Source organism: Harmonia axyridis, chromosome 2, assembly GCF_914767665.1.
Source record: "Harmonia axyridis chromosome 2, icHarAxyr1.1, whole genome shotgun sequence".
In the NCBI taxonomy this organism is placed as follows: Eukaryota; Metazoa; Arthropoda; class Insecta; order Coleoptera; family Coccinellidae; genus Harmonia; species Harmonia axyridis.
Window position 1 is genome coordinate 9,067,489 of NC_059502.1, and position 14,202 is coordinate 9,081,690.

Genomic DNA, 14,202 nt, shown 5'->3' on the forward strand with positions numbered 1-14,202 from the left:
ATCATTTCAGGTGACCGTCACTTGTGTTCGAAAACCCATCTACAAAATGTGGCTTTCTTCAAATGTGGCCCTTTCCCACGGCGGCAAAAAAGCGGCAAGCGCCGGTCGACATCCCCGGCCCGCGTTTCTTGCGCGGAATTCGCGTAGAAAGAAAGGCCTCGAGGCCGCCGTATTGTATACGACCAACGTAAGCGTTAATGTCCCCGGTAATTTGCGCGGACCACCCGCGACGTGACGGACGCCGCTGAGATCGCGCTCTTCTTGCTTCCCCGTCTGATCGGAGGCTCGTCAATTCGCTCGCCGACACCCAAAAAGGGAATCGCGATCTCCTCCGTTAGTTGCGGAGGGGTGCAGGGGCGGATCTGCGGTAGCGGAGCTGGGCATCATAGTAAAATAGTAATGTATATTACATAGGCGTATGACTTTGCTTCCGCCGTTTTTTTTTCGAAATTCGAGGCTTCATTGTACGAAACTTGTTATACATTTAGGATTAAAGTATTGTCTATCGCTGGCCACTACTTCCTCCTATATTTCGGACAGCGTACGAATCCAGCGTTGAAAGAACTGGTCATCTTTTGAAGCGATCCACGAATCGATACAATTTTTCCCTTCTTCATAAGACCGGAAGTGCTGGTCAGCTAGGCCTTGTGACTTTGGTCGAAACAACTGATAGTCCGAGGAAGCACCGTCTAGAGAATATGGCGGGTGGGGTAGGATTTCCCATTTCAACGTTTCCAAGTATGTCGTGTCCACTTTCGCAACATGAAGTCGAGAATTATCATGCTGTAAAATCCCTTTATCATGTCTCTCGTTGTATTGCGGCCCGTTTGTCTTTCAATGGTCGGCTCGAACGCAATGATTGCGTTCGATAACGGTCACCTGTGATTGTTTCAGTCGGTTTTATCAACTCATTGTACACTAAGCTGAGCTGGTCCTACCAAATACCGAGCAGGACCTTGGAACCGTGAATATTCGGTTTGGCCCTCGACGTGAAAGCATGGCAGGGATATCCCCATGATTTTTTGCGCTTGGGATTATCGTAATGAACCCATTTTTCGTCTCTAGCCACAATGCGATGCAGTAATTCCTTCCGTCTTTGCATGCAAGTAGCTGTTCACAAGCAAACAAAAGCCGTTCAACATCTCTCGGCTTCAACCCGTACGGCACCCAATTTCCTTGTTTCTGAATCATTCCCAAGACTTTCAGGCGTTTTGAAATGGCTTGTTGCATCACTACCAATAATCCTGGCAATTCTTGTTGCGTTTGAAACGTGTCTTGATCAAGTTATGCCTCTTATTCTGTATCTTCGGAAACCTACTCTCTTCCAACGCCATGCTGGTCTTCGACGTCAAAATCACCGTTCTTGAAGCGTCGAAACCACTTTCGGCACGTTTTTTCACTAATAGCGGCCTCACCATAGGTATTTAAGAGCATTCGATGAGCCTCAGCCGCAGATTTCTTCATATTAAACCAGAAAATTCAAACCTCCCGCAAATTACGAGGATTTGGCTCGTAAGCTGACACGAGAATAACTTCATGATGTAGACACAAATCGACTAATATTTCGATGGCGTTATATTTACAAATATCTAAGTTAATTGTATGACATCTTCCATCTATTTATTTCGACTATCACTTACCGCTTCAGCCATCCATTGCAAAACGGCGGAAGCAAAGTTGTACATCTAACACTTGAATATCTAAATATTATACGGTACTTCCTGCGTAATATTTCAGATAGACCTCCACCTCCTTTTGTCTAAGTGTTTCTACTCTCTTCAGGAATACTTCTTAGATGCTACTTGATTGTGTATAATCATTTTGGACATATCCTATACCTTTTGTATATTTTTTTTATATTCATACATGTAAATATGTGGTTTTGAAGGATAAATATATATCTTTGGTATATATTTTTCCTTATATATTATTATTAATATTTTCCTTCATTGCAGCATCCCCTGAAGGATCCGTCCGAGATTCGTGTGTATTGTTGGGCCCGCGCGCAGATCGTAGCCGGCCGTGAGATGAATGAAATTCGTGTGCGTCAGGTATGCCGGGTTCCGGTCGTTTATATTTTTTAATTGGACCGCTGGAGAACCCTGCTCGGACGCGAGAGGGAGAGCAAAAAGCGTTCGGTTGAATAAACATACCACTAATGAATTACACACACACACACAAATACTCACCTACGGGGAAAGATCCACGGGACGGGCGGTGGCGGGTCAACTGGTCAAGTCGCCAGGAATTTCGGCGGTTTAGAATATTTTTTTTTATTTAGCTTATTAATTGAGGAGTGAATAAACAATGTGAATTACAGAGGAGTTTAACAGAAGTAAATTCCTTTGCGTAACTTCAAAAATACACCTTTATTTTCTTATGATTAGAGGTTGTTGAAATAAAAGTAGGTATTTTATGTAGTGGCGGTTGGTTATTTATTTCAAGAGGAGTGGCTTGTTTCGTTGTCTAGATTTGTAGGTTCTCATTTTCAAGGGGAGTGATGAAAATACAAAACAATTACTCTACAATAGTCATTTGTTTTATCAGGCAGCAAAGTAGTAGATTGACTGCAGCGGCTGATAGTTCAGCCAATTTAGCCAACGCAGTCAATCTACTTTGCTGCCGAGTTGAACATATAATATTTTCTTCGATCGTTTATAATGATATATTGAAGATATTGTATTTGCAAATTATTACAATTCCCACAATCTTTTCATTTTTCCTATAGTGATAAATTAAAACAAAATTTGATATAAATCGCAATTGTTGGAATTGTTGGTTGCTATGGAAATGTATATGTCCGTATTAATTATAGTTTGACAACTCATGAAATATCTGACAGTTTTTTGGAAAAATATCGAATATATTCATATTATGGACAGTGATAGCGACTTAGAAATGACTACTCCAAGGGAGGTGGCAAATGGCAAATTCAGAAAATGTGAATTGTTTTATTCCTATTGAAAATAAACATTTTGCTGCCTAGGCACGAAAGTCGTTACTTTGCTGCCTAGACAGAAAAAGTAATACTTTGCTGATTTAGTGATTTATATGTGTCTGAAAAATTATTATTCGCTGTCAATCGGACAAAAATAAAATTTTCTTAAATCTTTCAGAATCTCGCTTGGGACAAATGCAGAGTACAAAATATGCTAATCTAGTATTCTAATCCGTCGATATCCCCGAACTGTCTTCGTTCACATTTCCATCCAAGAGTGACAGAATTTAAACTATAATTAACCAATTAAATCTGATCTAGCATTGACCACAATTGCAAAAATTCCTGGAACTATGCCAAAATTATATATTTCCACTACTTGCCTACAACTTTTTTCTTCCCATTTGAATATTTTAGGCAAAAGTAGCAACTTTCAAAATTTTCTGTAAAGTGGCATATAACTTTCGTTTGTTACGAATGACCTTGGCTCATTTGTCTTGTAATCGGATAATTGGATCAAAAATTCAAATCTAAAATCAATATCATTCAGTTCATGAAATTCATACTGGCAACATCAAATATGGCCGTAATGCCATTTTTGCGAAATAAATGCCTTGATTTTTTCATCAGACAAAGTTTTTTCAGTCTATATTAAATATTATGGCGTTTCAAAAAGATCGTTATTCAGATTGCATATTCTGAAATATCAACAACTTCTTTTGTATTGAGTCTGGCTTTCAGCATGGAATAATCTGATCATAGTGTAGATGCTATAAATTTGCGCTGAATTTCGAAATTTCGAATTACATGTGGATAAATCCTACAGGGGACACCACATAAGAAGAAACTTGTCGTTTACATTACCTCCAGGTGGTGTGGAATTGAGTTATTTAATGAAAACGCATATCGAAGTATACTTTGCGGTGCTTTTACGCTAAAACTATTGATATTACCAAAAAAATGTAAGTAGTTACATAAATTGCAGAAAATATTGTCTAGTTTAATATTGTATACATATAGGTAACTGCTTTTGTCATTAAATTATTCGGGAAGGAGATATTACCAAAAAGACTTATTTTGGGCACTATTTTTTCAAGATGAAATTCGGAAAGAGCGCATCGAAAACTAGAAAATCACCAATTTTCAAAACATCCGGAAAACTTTTCAGGTAACGCTCTATTTTGGCTCAAAAGTTTTCGAATCAACTCTTTTCAGCTTGGATTAAATAAAATCCCTTCATAACTCGATATTCTCTCAAACTCTTCCTCTTTCGATCCGCTGGCCATTGGCCCAGTTGACCGGCCGCGCGTTGGACAAACAAGGTTTTTGGCCCTGAATGAAGGCGATACATCAGCCGGTGGGGACCGTGGCGCCCACCTACGGTTCCGAGGGCCCGAGGATCTCGTAATTAAGATAATATATTATCGATTCTAATTAAAATCTATTTAGTACGGACCTCGGGCCCCAACTACTGGTTATAAATATTCAGATTTGGCGTAGCTTCTTCTCTTAACCCGGATCGGACGGGCCGACGAAAGGCGATCGGTGATTTACGAGGTTTACGGCCGAACCCCACCGCCCCTTCTGAACCCCCCTAACCCCTCTAGGATGCGGTGGCAATCAGAGACGAAATGCGGGAAGGTTGGGTCGACCGAAAAAAATTAGACGGTCATCGATAGATCAGAGAGATTCGAGATCTTTAATGAATGAACTCGCCAGATAGCCATTTGAGTATGCTTGAACTAGATTGGGCCAAGAACATTCCCTTGTGGAACACCAAACAACTTTTTAGAATCATAGAAATTGGGATTTTTCCATCAGGAACAATTTATGCTTCAAATTAGGGAATCCAATCCCGCACCAAAATATCAATCCCGCAAATCCGAGGGATAAAAATTATCACTATGTGTTCGGCTGTTTTCACATCCTTTCCACATAGCCTGCAGATCTCATCTGCTGACTTATCCATGCGGTAAAAAAGGTATTTGACCCGACAGCGTCTTGTCAGCAGTACCACCATTACCGTAAGCTCAGCTCGTGGTAGCTTCAGTAGTTTCCTGGTAAAGGTCGATGAAAGCACCACAAATTATTCGCCTGAGCAAGACTCGGAGTGTTCCTCCAGAGGATTTTTCTTGTATGTCTTTTTTTATTTTGTTCATATTCTTTTTTGTTTCCTTGGAAAAATAGTTATAAAAAAGTGATGAATGGCTCTCATGCAGTGTTATCTTGGCATGGTACTTAGGAAATTATCGATAGAAGCATGCAGAAATATACTGAATTCAAATTTGAACAAGCGCTCTCTTTCATTGATTGAAGATTATCTTCGGGATCATTTTCTGTTTGTGAAAAATATCAAACATGATAGAAATGCTTTCCGTTTGTACCATTTTCCTTTATCTGAAACACTCTTCAAAGAACATGGCCACTAATTGGTAAAAGATTGCTTTTATCTAGTCGACTCCTGGAATTATCTCCTTTGAGATAACTTCAGTAGTTTTACCTCAATAGTGTCGACCGTTGGTCTGTTCCCTCAAAATAATATAAGATAAAGACAACCATACTAATGAGCATTACCGTATGTTTCGAAAAGTGTGGTCCAAGCATACTACCCAGGGGTTTACCGTTTGTAAAAGTATGGAAATTGCAGTGAATCATTAACATGCGAAGTTCAAATTCGTTTGAACACCTACACATTTGAATTTCATTTCACTTCAAATTTTCGTAAAATTTGATGAATGAAGTATCACTTGGAGGAAAACAACGATGGATTATTCGATTGAATTTTATTTATCCACAAGATAATCTTGTGGCATTACATTTCAAATATGCTTTCTGTCATATGAAAACCACAGCTGGCTCGGATGTAGTCCAATCTGGACGTCCAATTTTCGATGACTTTTTCCAACATTTGTGGCCGTATATCGGCAATAACACGGAGAATGTTGTCTTCCAAATGGTCAAGAGTTTGTGGCTTATCCGCCTAGACCAATGACTTTACATAGCCCCACAGAAAGTAGTCTAGTTGTGTTAAATCACAAGATCTTGGAGGCCAATTCACAGGTCCAAAAGGTGAAATTAGGCGGTCACCAAACGTGTCTTTCAATAAATCGATTGTGGCACGAGCTGTGTGACATGTTGCGCCGTCTCGTTGGAACCACAGCTCCTGGACATCATGGTTGTTCAATTCAGGAATGAAAAAGTTAGTAATCATGGCTCTATACCGATCACCATCGACTGTAACGTTCTGGCCATCATCGTTTTTGAAGAAGTACGGACCAATGATTCCACCAGCCCATAAAGCGCACCAAACAGTCAGTTTTACTGGATGTAACGGTGTTTCGACATACACTTGAGGATTAGCTTCACTCCAAATGCGGCAGTTTCGTTTGTTGACGTAGCCAATCAACCAGAAGTGCGCTTCATCGCTAAACAAAATAAAATGGACGTAGTGCGCGATACGTATTCCGCACATAACCATTATTTTCGAAATGAAATTGCACTATTTCTAAGCGTTGTTCAGGCGTGAGTCTATTCATGATGAATTGCCAAACCAAACTGAAAATAAATCACTTGACAGCTGTTAAATCGGTCGCCACCTCGAACAGTAATGCCAACTTAAAGTTATACACCTCGAAAAAAACACCCTATAGTAGCCTCACCATAGGCAGTTGAGTGCATTCGATGAACCTCAGCCGAAGATTTCTTCATATTAAAGCAGAAAATTAAAACCACCTACAAATTACGAGAATATTGCTCGTAAGCTGAAATTTATTCACATATAACTGAACAGGTAGAAATTCTCCATATGAACCCAACAGCCAGTTTCGTAAAATTTATCTCAATCTGTATGGAGTTATCGTTGGAAAGACGGATATTAGAGTGTGTAGTTCTTTTGATCGGAATCATAGTGTTTCTATCGCTACTAATGGCGTCATATCGTCAGGAAGTTATTATTCCACGTCTCTAATTCTACTTTTAAAACCGAACAGAACTCGAGAGGAATATCAGGTAATCTGAATCTCGAACGGAGACAGACTCGGAGACGAATTTGAAATTTACAGCCGTGCAAAAAGACGCCTGACGTTTTTATCGATGAAATCGAACCCTAAAGAGTGGCATGAGTCAAGAACAGGCGCCCCTCGCTTATCTTGCTCTTATTTTCGACCAACCCAAGTATTTCGGAGGTAGTACAAGATTGTCTATCTGTCCGGATAAGGTAATAAGTTAAATTGTTTCCGCTTCTTCATGTTACGTACAGCATTCCGGAGATCTGTAGTTGATTATGTTGGTTACTTGGTGGGGTGGATTACTCACAAATAGGGAATTTTGGGTATTTACTAATGTTCAATGTTCATCATGGATTAAGGATAAGAAAAAGTAACGTCATGGTCATTTTCGAATTGTTCCTTCTACAGTTCTCCAATGAAAATTATTGTATTCAATATTGTTTTACTTCGGAGCGAACGTTAAAATAACAGGTGTTTTTTTTTTTCGAGGTATATAACTTTAAGTTGGCATTACTGTTCAAGATGGCGACCGATTTAACAGCTGTCAAGTGATTTATTCTCAGTTTCGTTTGGCAATTCATCATGAATAGACTCACGTCTGAACAACGCTTGCAAATAGTGCAATTTTATTTCGAAAATAATGGTTCTGTGCGGAATACGTATCGCGCACTACGTCCATTTTATTTTATTTAGCGATGAAGCGCACTTCTGGTTGAATGGCTACGTCAACAAACAAAACTGCCACATTTGGAGTGAAGCTAATCCTCAAGTGTATGTCGAAACACCGTTACATCCAGAAAAACTTACTGTTTGGTGCGCTTTATGGGCTGGTGGAATCATTGGTCCGTACTTCTTCAAAAACGATGATGGATAGAACGTTACAGTCAATGGTGATCGGTATAGAGCCATGATTACTAACTTTTTCATTCCTGAATTGAACAACCATGATGTCTAGGAGCTGTGGTTCCAACAAGACGGCGCAACATGTCATACAGTTCGTGCCACAATCGATTTGTTGAAAGACACGCTTGATGACCGCCTAATTTCACGTTTTGGACCTGTGAATTGGCCTCCAAGATCTTGTGATTTAACCCCGCTAGACTACTTTCTATGTAAAGTCATTGGTCTATGCGGATAAGCCACAAACCCTTGACCATTTGGAAGACAACATTCGCCGTGTTATTGCCGATATACGGCCACAAATGTTGGAAAGTCATCGAAAATTGGACGTCCAGATTGGACTACATCCGAGCCAGCCGTGGCGGTAATATGCCAGAAATCATATTCAAAATGTAATGCCACAAGATTATCTTGCGGATACATAAAATTCATATCGAATAATCCATCGTTGTTTTATTGCAATTTAAAGTTCTATAGCTTTAAAAAAAACACCCTTTAGAAAATACGTAGTCAGACTCTCTTTGCATATTCAGACCTTTTTTCGGCCATGTTGACATTTGACATATTATGCACTTTGATCATTGGATCAAATTTCACGGTCATGGAATCTCAACAGCTACAAACTATAGCCAACCAACACCAACTTTTCGACCAATTACAATCCCTAAACATCCCCCGATCGATCACACCAACAACGCATAGTGTCCAGATGTAGTCCACCGCCTAAAGGCCGGCACACACGACACGTCCGATCCCCACAAAGAGATACCGCGGCCACACTGCAAACGTAATTAGCACGTGACATTGTTTGTCTTGGCACGTCGCCTCGACAAACGGGGCGCATCAACCGCGAGGTCGACAAATATGACCTCTGGTGACGTCTTCGGGCTGGCGATCTCTAACGGGTAGGCTAAAGGGGGAAGGCCGGTCCGGCAAGACGGATGGTCTTCGGTCGCGATAATCACGACAACAAATTGTGGATAGTTTAATGGGAACCCGTTAACGGGACAGTGGCGCCCGGTACGGGGAAACGGGCTAGGGTTTAATTAGCGCCGAGGATGATGAATAGCCTGTCGGATTGGTAATTAAGAATCGAAACTGGAAGAGGATGGTGGAAGTTTGAGGTTGTATCGACTTGGAGACCAAATTGGTTGTGTTGCGGTACGGAAGTTGCGGTTTTTGGTTTCTTATTTTCGGGTTTTCGAACCTTCCAAGTCTTCGTTTATTATTATTATTATTTTTTTACTGAATCGGGGTCGTTGCGGCTCTATTAGCCTTCCGGGACCTAGTTGATCTGTTAATCTTTCGACAGGGAAACCCAATATTCACGGTGGGACCAGCTCAGCGTAGTGTATTATGAGTTGTTAAAACCGACTGAAACAATCACATGCGATCGTTATCGAACGCAATTAATGCGTTTGAGCCGAGCATTGAGAGACAAACGGCCGCAATACAACGAGAGGCACGATAAAGTGATTTTACAACATGACAATCCTCGTCCCTATGTTGCTCTCTCAGACTATCACTTTTTTCGATCAACAACACACGGCCTGGCTGACCAGCACTTCCGGTCTTATGAAGAACTAAAAATTGGATCGATTCGTGGATCGCGGCAATGCTTTGAATCCGGAATGTATAGGGTGTTGTTATACGAGGTATATAACTTTAAGTTGGCATTACTTGTCAAGATGGCGACCGATTCATCAACTGTCAAGTGATTTATTCTCAGTTTGGTTTGGCAATTCATCATGAATAGACTCACGCCTGAACAACGCTTGCAAATAGTGCAATTTTATTTCGAAAATAATGGCTGTGCGGAATACGTATCGCACAGTAAGTCCATTTTATTTTGATTAGCGATGAATCGCACTTCTGGTTGAATGGCTACGTCAACAAACAAAACTGCCGCATTTGGAGTGAAGTTAATCCTCAAGTGTATATCGAAACACCGTTACATCCAGAAAAACTGACTGTTTGGTGCGCTTTATGGGCTGTTGGAATCATTGGTCCGTACTTCTTTTAAAACGATGATGGCCAGAACGTTACAGTCAATGGTGATCGGTATAGAGCCATGATTACTAACTTTTTCATTCCTGAATTGAACAACCATGATGTCCAGGAGCTGTGGTTCCAACAAGACGGCGCAACATGTCACACAGCTCGTGGCGCAATCGATTTATTGAAAGACACGTTTGGTGACCGCCTAATTTCACGTATTGGACCTGTGAATTGGCCTCCATGATCTTGTGATTATAACCGCTAGACTACTTTCTGTGGGGCTATGTAAAGTCATTGGTCTATGAATAAGACAACTTTCCCCGAGTTATTGGCGATATACGGCCACAAATGTTGGAAAAAGTCATCGAAAATTGAACGTCCAGATTGGATTACATCCGAGCCAGCCGTGGCGGTTATATGCCAGAAATCATATTTAAAATGTAATGCCACAAAATTATATTGCGGATAAATAAAATTCATGTCAATCGAATAATCCATCGTTGTTTTATTGCAATTTAAAGTTCTATAGCTCTAAAAAAACACCCTTTATAACCAGTTTTTTACAATAAAGCCTCGAATTTCGGAAAAAAACGGCGGAAGCAAAGTTGTACGCCATGAATATCAAATAATGCAATTGATTAACAAAAATTTCAGCATGAGCGATGGTAACAATATTAACCTAAATATTAATATTAAAATATGTAAAATTCTACGTGATTCAAATTCCGCAGAATCAACTGTACGAATTATAAACATTTTTGGGAGAGATTTCAGTAACAATAAAAAAAAAATTAATGCAATCCAGATACCTATTAAGAAATGCCCTTAAATCTAAAACTGAGGCGCCTCCTAACATTTTTATCCGATTCCAAGATCATATCCCGCTGGAGTCTAGACGCTAGGGGGCGGACCAAGAATTAGAACGATTTGTACATATTGTTGCCTGCCCGGTCGTTATTTTGAAGATGTATCAATTCCCCGTTTTACCTGTTCCTAAAGATACGTATCTGGCTCGAGCAGGAACTTGAGACAATGAAGAAGTTGGCGATATTAGCGGAACCAGGGCTGGACTCGATTCGATCAGGTAGTCACCATATTGTAGTGAATTTTAACAATTAACTTATTGGAAAACCCTGTATATTTCCAATAAGATACAATATTCGACTTAACTCGTTAATATTTACCATAGAGGTATAAACATAGATAGAGGAAGTATACACAATTTTTACATGTCCCCAAAATGGTTAGTTTACATTGTCGGATTGTGATATATTTTCAAATCCACAATTTTACTATATCGTTATGAATGTATCTTATATTGAATGAAATATATTTATTGAGTGATTCCCGCTTAAATATGCAAATTTGAATATTTGGAATCTGATATTTTTTCTAATTGTCGAATTTATAATAAGCAGAATATTTATTATTTTCTGTATCTACCTGCTGAAATCCAAGGTTTGGCAACTTTTGCTCTCCTAGTGTCATCGGTGGTTTCGCGTCGTTTGGCTCGCTTGAAGTTTGTTTTCTGAATTTCTGATATATTTAGGTATTCATTTCAATATATTTTGAGTTAATATGAAACGTTGATTCATTATGAGACATAAGAAGTGCGTTCTTTGTGGAGAAACTCGCGAATTGAGTAAAATATCTTATCACTAATATGTTTTCATCTCCGCGCGCTTCATGTCAAATTTGATAGTTCATATTGAACTTACTGAACTTACTGAAAATGACATGTGTGACTATGTTTATAAGTTCCAATATTTGACGTAACTCGTTAATATCTACGATTCCTGGATAACAAAATTGACTTAACAACATTAGCCTAAAATTAAACAATCGTTCGATTTCCTCGAATCTGTTTTCAAGGCAATACGCAGAACGTTTTGACGACGACCTGTCATAATGATAGGATCCTTCGATTCGATACGGTTCTGACAGCAATGTTGCGTGCAACTTTATTTATTCTTCAGATAATTGACCGTTATCGACGATTGCGAGGAACAAATCAGGAATAGCACTCTAAACAATTGCCATTACCCGTTGGATGATTAGAATGGACGATAAGTAGTTTCTCGAAAAAAAAATTACAATTTCTCTAGAATTCCAGCTGGATTCCTACCTTTTTGTTGACGAGTCGTGGTTCATCCTTGGCTAACTTCAACAGCTCCTGGAAGTCCCCTTTCGATGCTGTCACGTACCATTCCACACATTTCTTGGGGTCTAAATTCTGGAAGGAAAAATTTGTCAGAGAGAATTTGGAAAAGTTCAAACAGGAGCGAGAGAAATGAAATAATGAAAATTGCAATGAATTTTTTGTGGAATTAATGTTCTGTAAAGTATAATCAATAAAGGTGTCAAAAAAATATGTCAATATTTCATATAATTTAAAAGATCCTATTAGTCAATTCGAATACTTAATACTTATATAAATTAATTTCAGGCGAAGATAAATACAAGGTTGTCCAATAAGTTTTGCGGTTCGATAAGAAAATCACAATTTCATGGTTTGAAATACACTTAATTATTCAATATAGTCTCTCTGAAAGTCAATACACTTGTTCCAACGAGATTCCAATTTATGAATTCCATCCCTGAAGTGAGAATCTGGAAGGGTTGCAAAATATGGTTCTACATCTGTTATGATTTCATCATTTGATGAAAAACGCTTACAACGCATAATCATTCTTAGGTTTGGAAACAGATGGAAGTCACTAAGTGCCAAATCTGGTGAATACGGTGGATGCTCTTACAATTCAAACTTTAATTCATAGATTTTAGCCTTTGTCGAAATTCTCTTGTGACACGGTGCATTGTACTGATAAAAAGAATTGTTATCTCCTGCAACCAGGTCATTTTTTTAATTTCTTTCAGCCGGTCTAGAAGGTAACAATAACATTCAGAATATATTTTTACCAGTTTTCATGATATCCACGAACAAAATTCATTTCGCATCTTAAAAAACTGATGCCAACACCTTCTTGGCCGATTTCTGGACATGAACTCGTTTCGGAGCCGAAGAACCAGCCTCACACCTCTCTTTAGCCCTAATTTTGATTCAAGATCATTGTGGTAGACCCAAGGTTCATTCATAGTGATGAATCGACGCACAAAATCCACTTCATCATTTCGAAAATGCTCTAAATGTTGCTTAGAAAGTCGAATTCAAATGTGTTTTTGTTCCTTTGTTAGCGAATACGACACATTTTTTGCATTTCTAGAATTCCATTACTTCAGTCAATATCATATTGTTCACCCTACCCAATGAGATGCTTATTAGGGCTTTTATTAAGTCTTTTCCATTCACTCGACGATTGTCCTGTAGTTTTTCTACGATTTCTGTTTTTGTTGATGTGTTTAGACGTCCTTGACGTAGATCTTCCTAAAAGATTTTACGACCACGTTTGAAGTCAGCAACCCATCTTTCTAATGTACTAATTGAAAGCGAAGAATCCTTATACACTTTCAAGATTCGTTCATAAATTTCCTTTGCTTTTAAACCTTCCAAAAATAAATATTCAATCACTGCACGATACTTGATTGTTTCCATTGTAAAAAAAATACTGTAACACGTCGATAAAAAATGGCTTGTAAACAAATAATGAATTGGCAGATGGAAATGAAACTTCACACACGTTCATATGAAGAGTATACCAACATAACAAGAAAAATTTAAGCTAGTAGCAACGCTCTCTTATCGAACCGCAAAACTTATTGAACAACCTTAGTATATAAAACTAGGTATTAAAAAAACAATTAGAATAACCCTAGATTCTCGAGCAAAACCCGAGATGTATCGCATAATAACGATGACCGAACAAATCACGGTCAAAGTGGCACTAAATTTCTAAAAATTAACATAATAAGGTCGCCACGTATGCTGATCAACGTATAATATGTCTTAGGGTCGATTTCATCAAAGCGAATACACTACCGTCATTAAGATAAGGAAAACAATTAAGCCTTTTTAATTGAACACACAAGCTGTAGAGAGAGAGATTTTAATCGCGAAAAAAACGCTTGCAGTCATCGGAACGGCCTCAAAAATGACTATAATAGCAGGTAGAGACTTCGTGATATATCTAAATATAGTTATGATTTCAAAATGGATTTTATATGAGACTCCCTCGCTCGACGCAAGTATTTTATTCGAAAAAAATGTTCTCTGAAAGCAATAACAATGAAAATTCTAACGGAAATGATCATTTCCATACATGTGGAAAAAATTGTATACATATTTCATTATAAAAGTGACTTTTCTACCTTCTGAAGGGTTTTTCAACAAAAATGATACAATTTAGAAAGGATACAATGGCAACACTTAAATAAATTATCAATTTTTTCTTTAAAAATTAC

The 14,202-nt window shown here is 38.6% G+C and overlaps 1 protein-coding gene across 1 annotated transcript in view; it reads right to left on the minus strand.

Annotated features, from left to right (window-relative positions):
- LOC123674083 (wiskott-Aldrich syndrome protein family member 2-like) overlaps positions 1–14,202 on the minus strand; it is a 120,942-nt gene that overhangs the window by 82,826 nt on the left and 23,914 nt on the right. Inside the window, exon 5 of the mRNA XM_045608943.1 lies at positions 11,969–12,076. Coding sequence (XP_045464899.1) covers positions 11,969–12,076 — 108 coding nt within the window. The remainder of the gene's footprint in view (positions 1–11,968; positions 12,077–14,202) is intronic.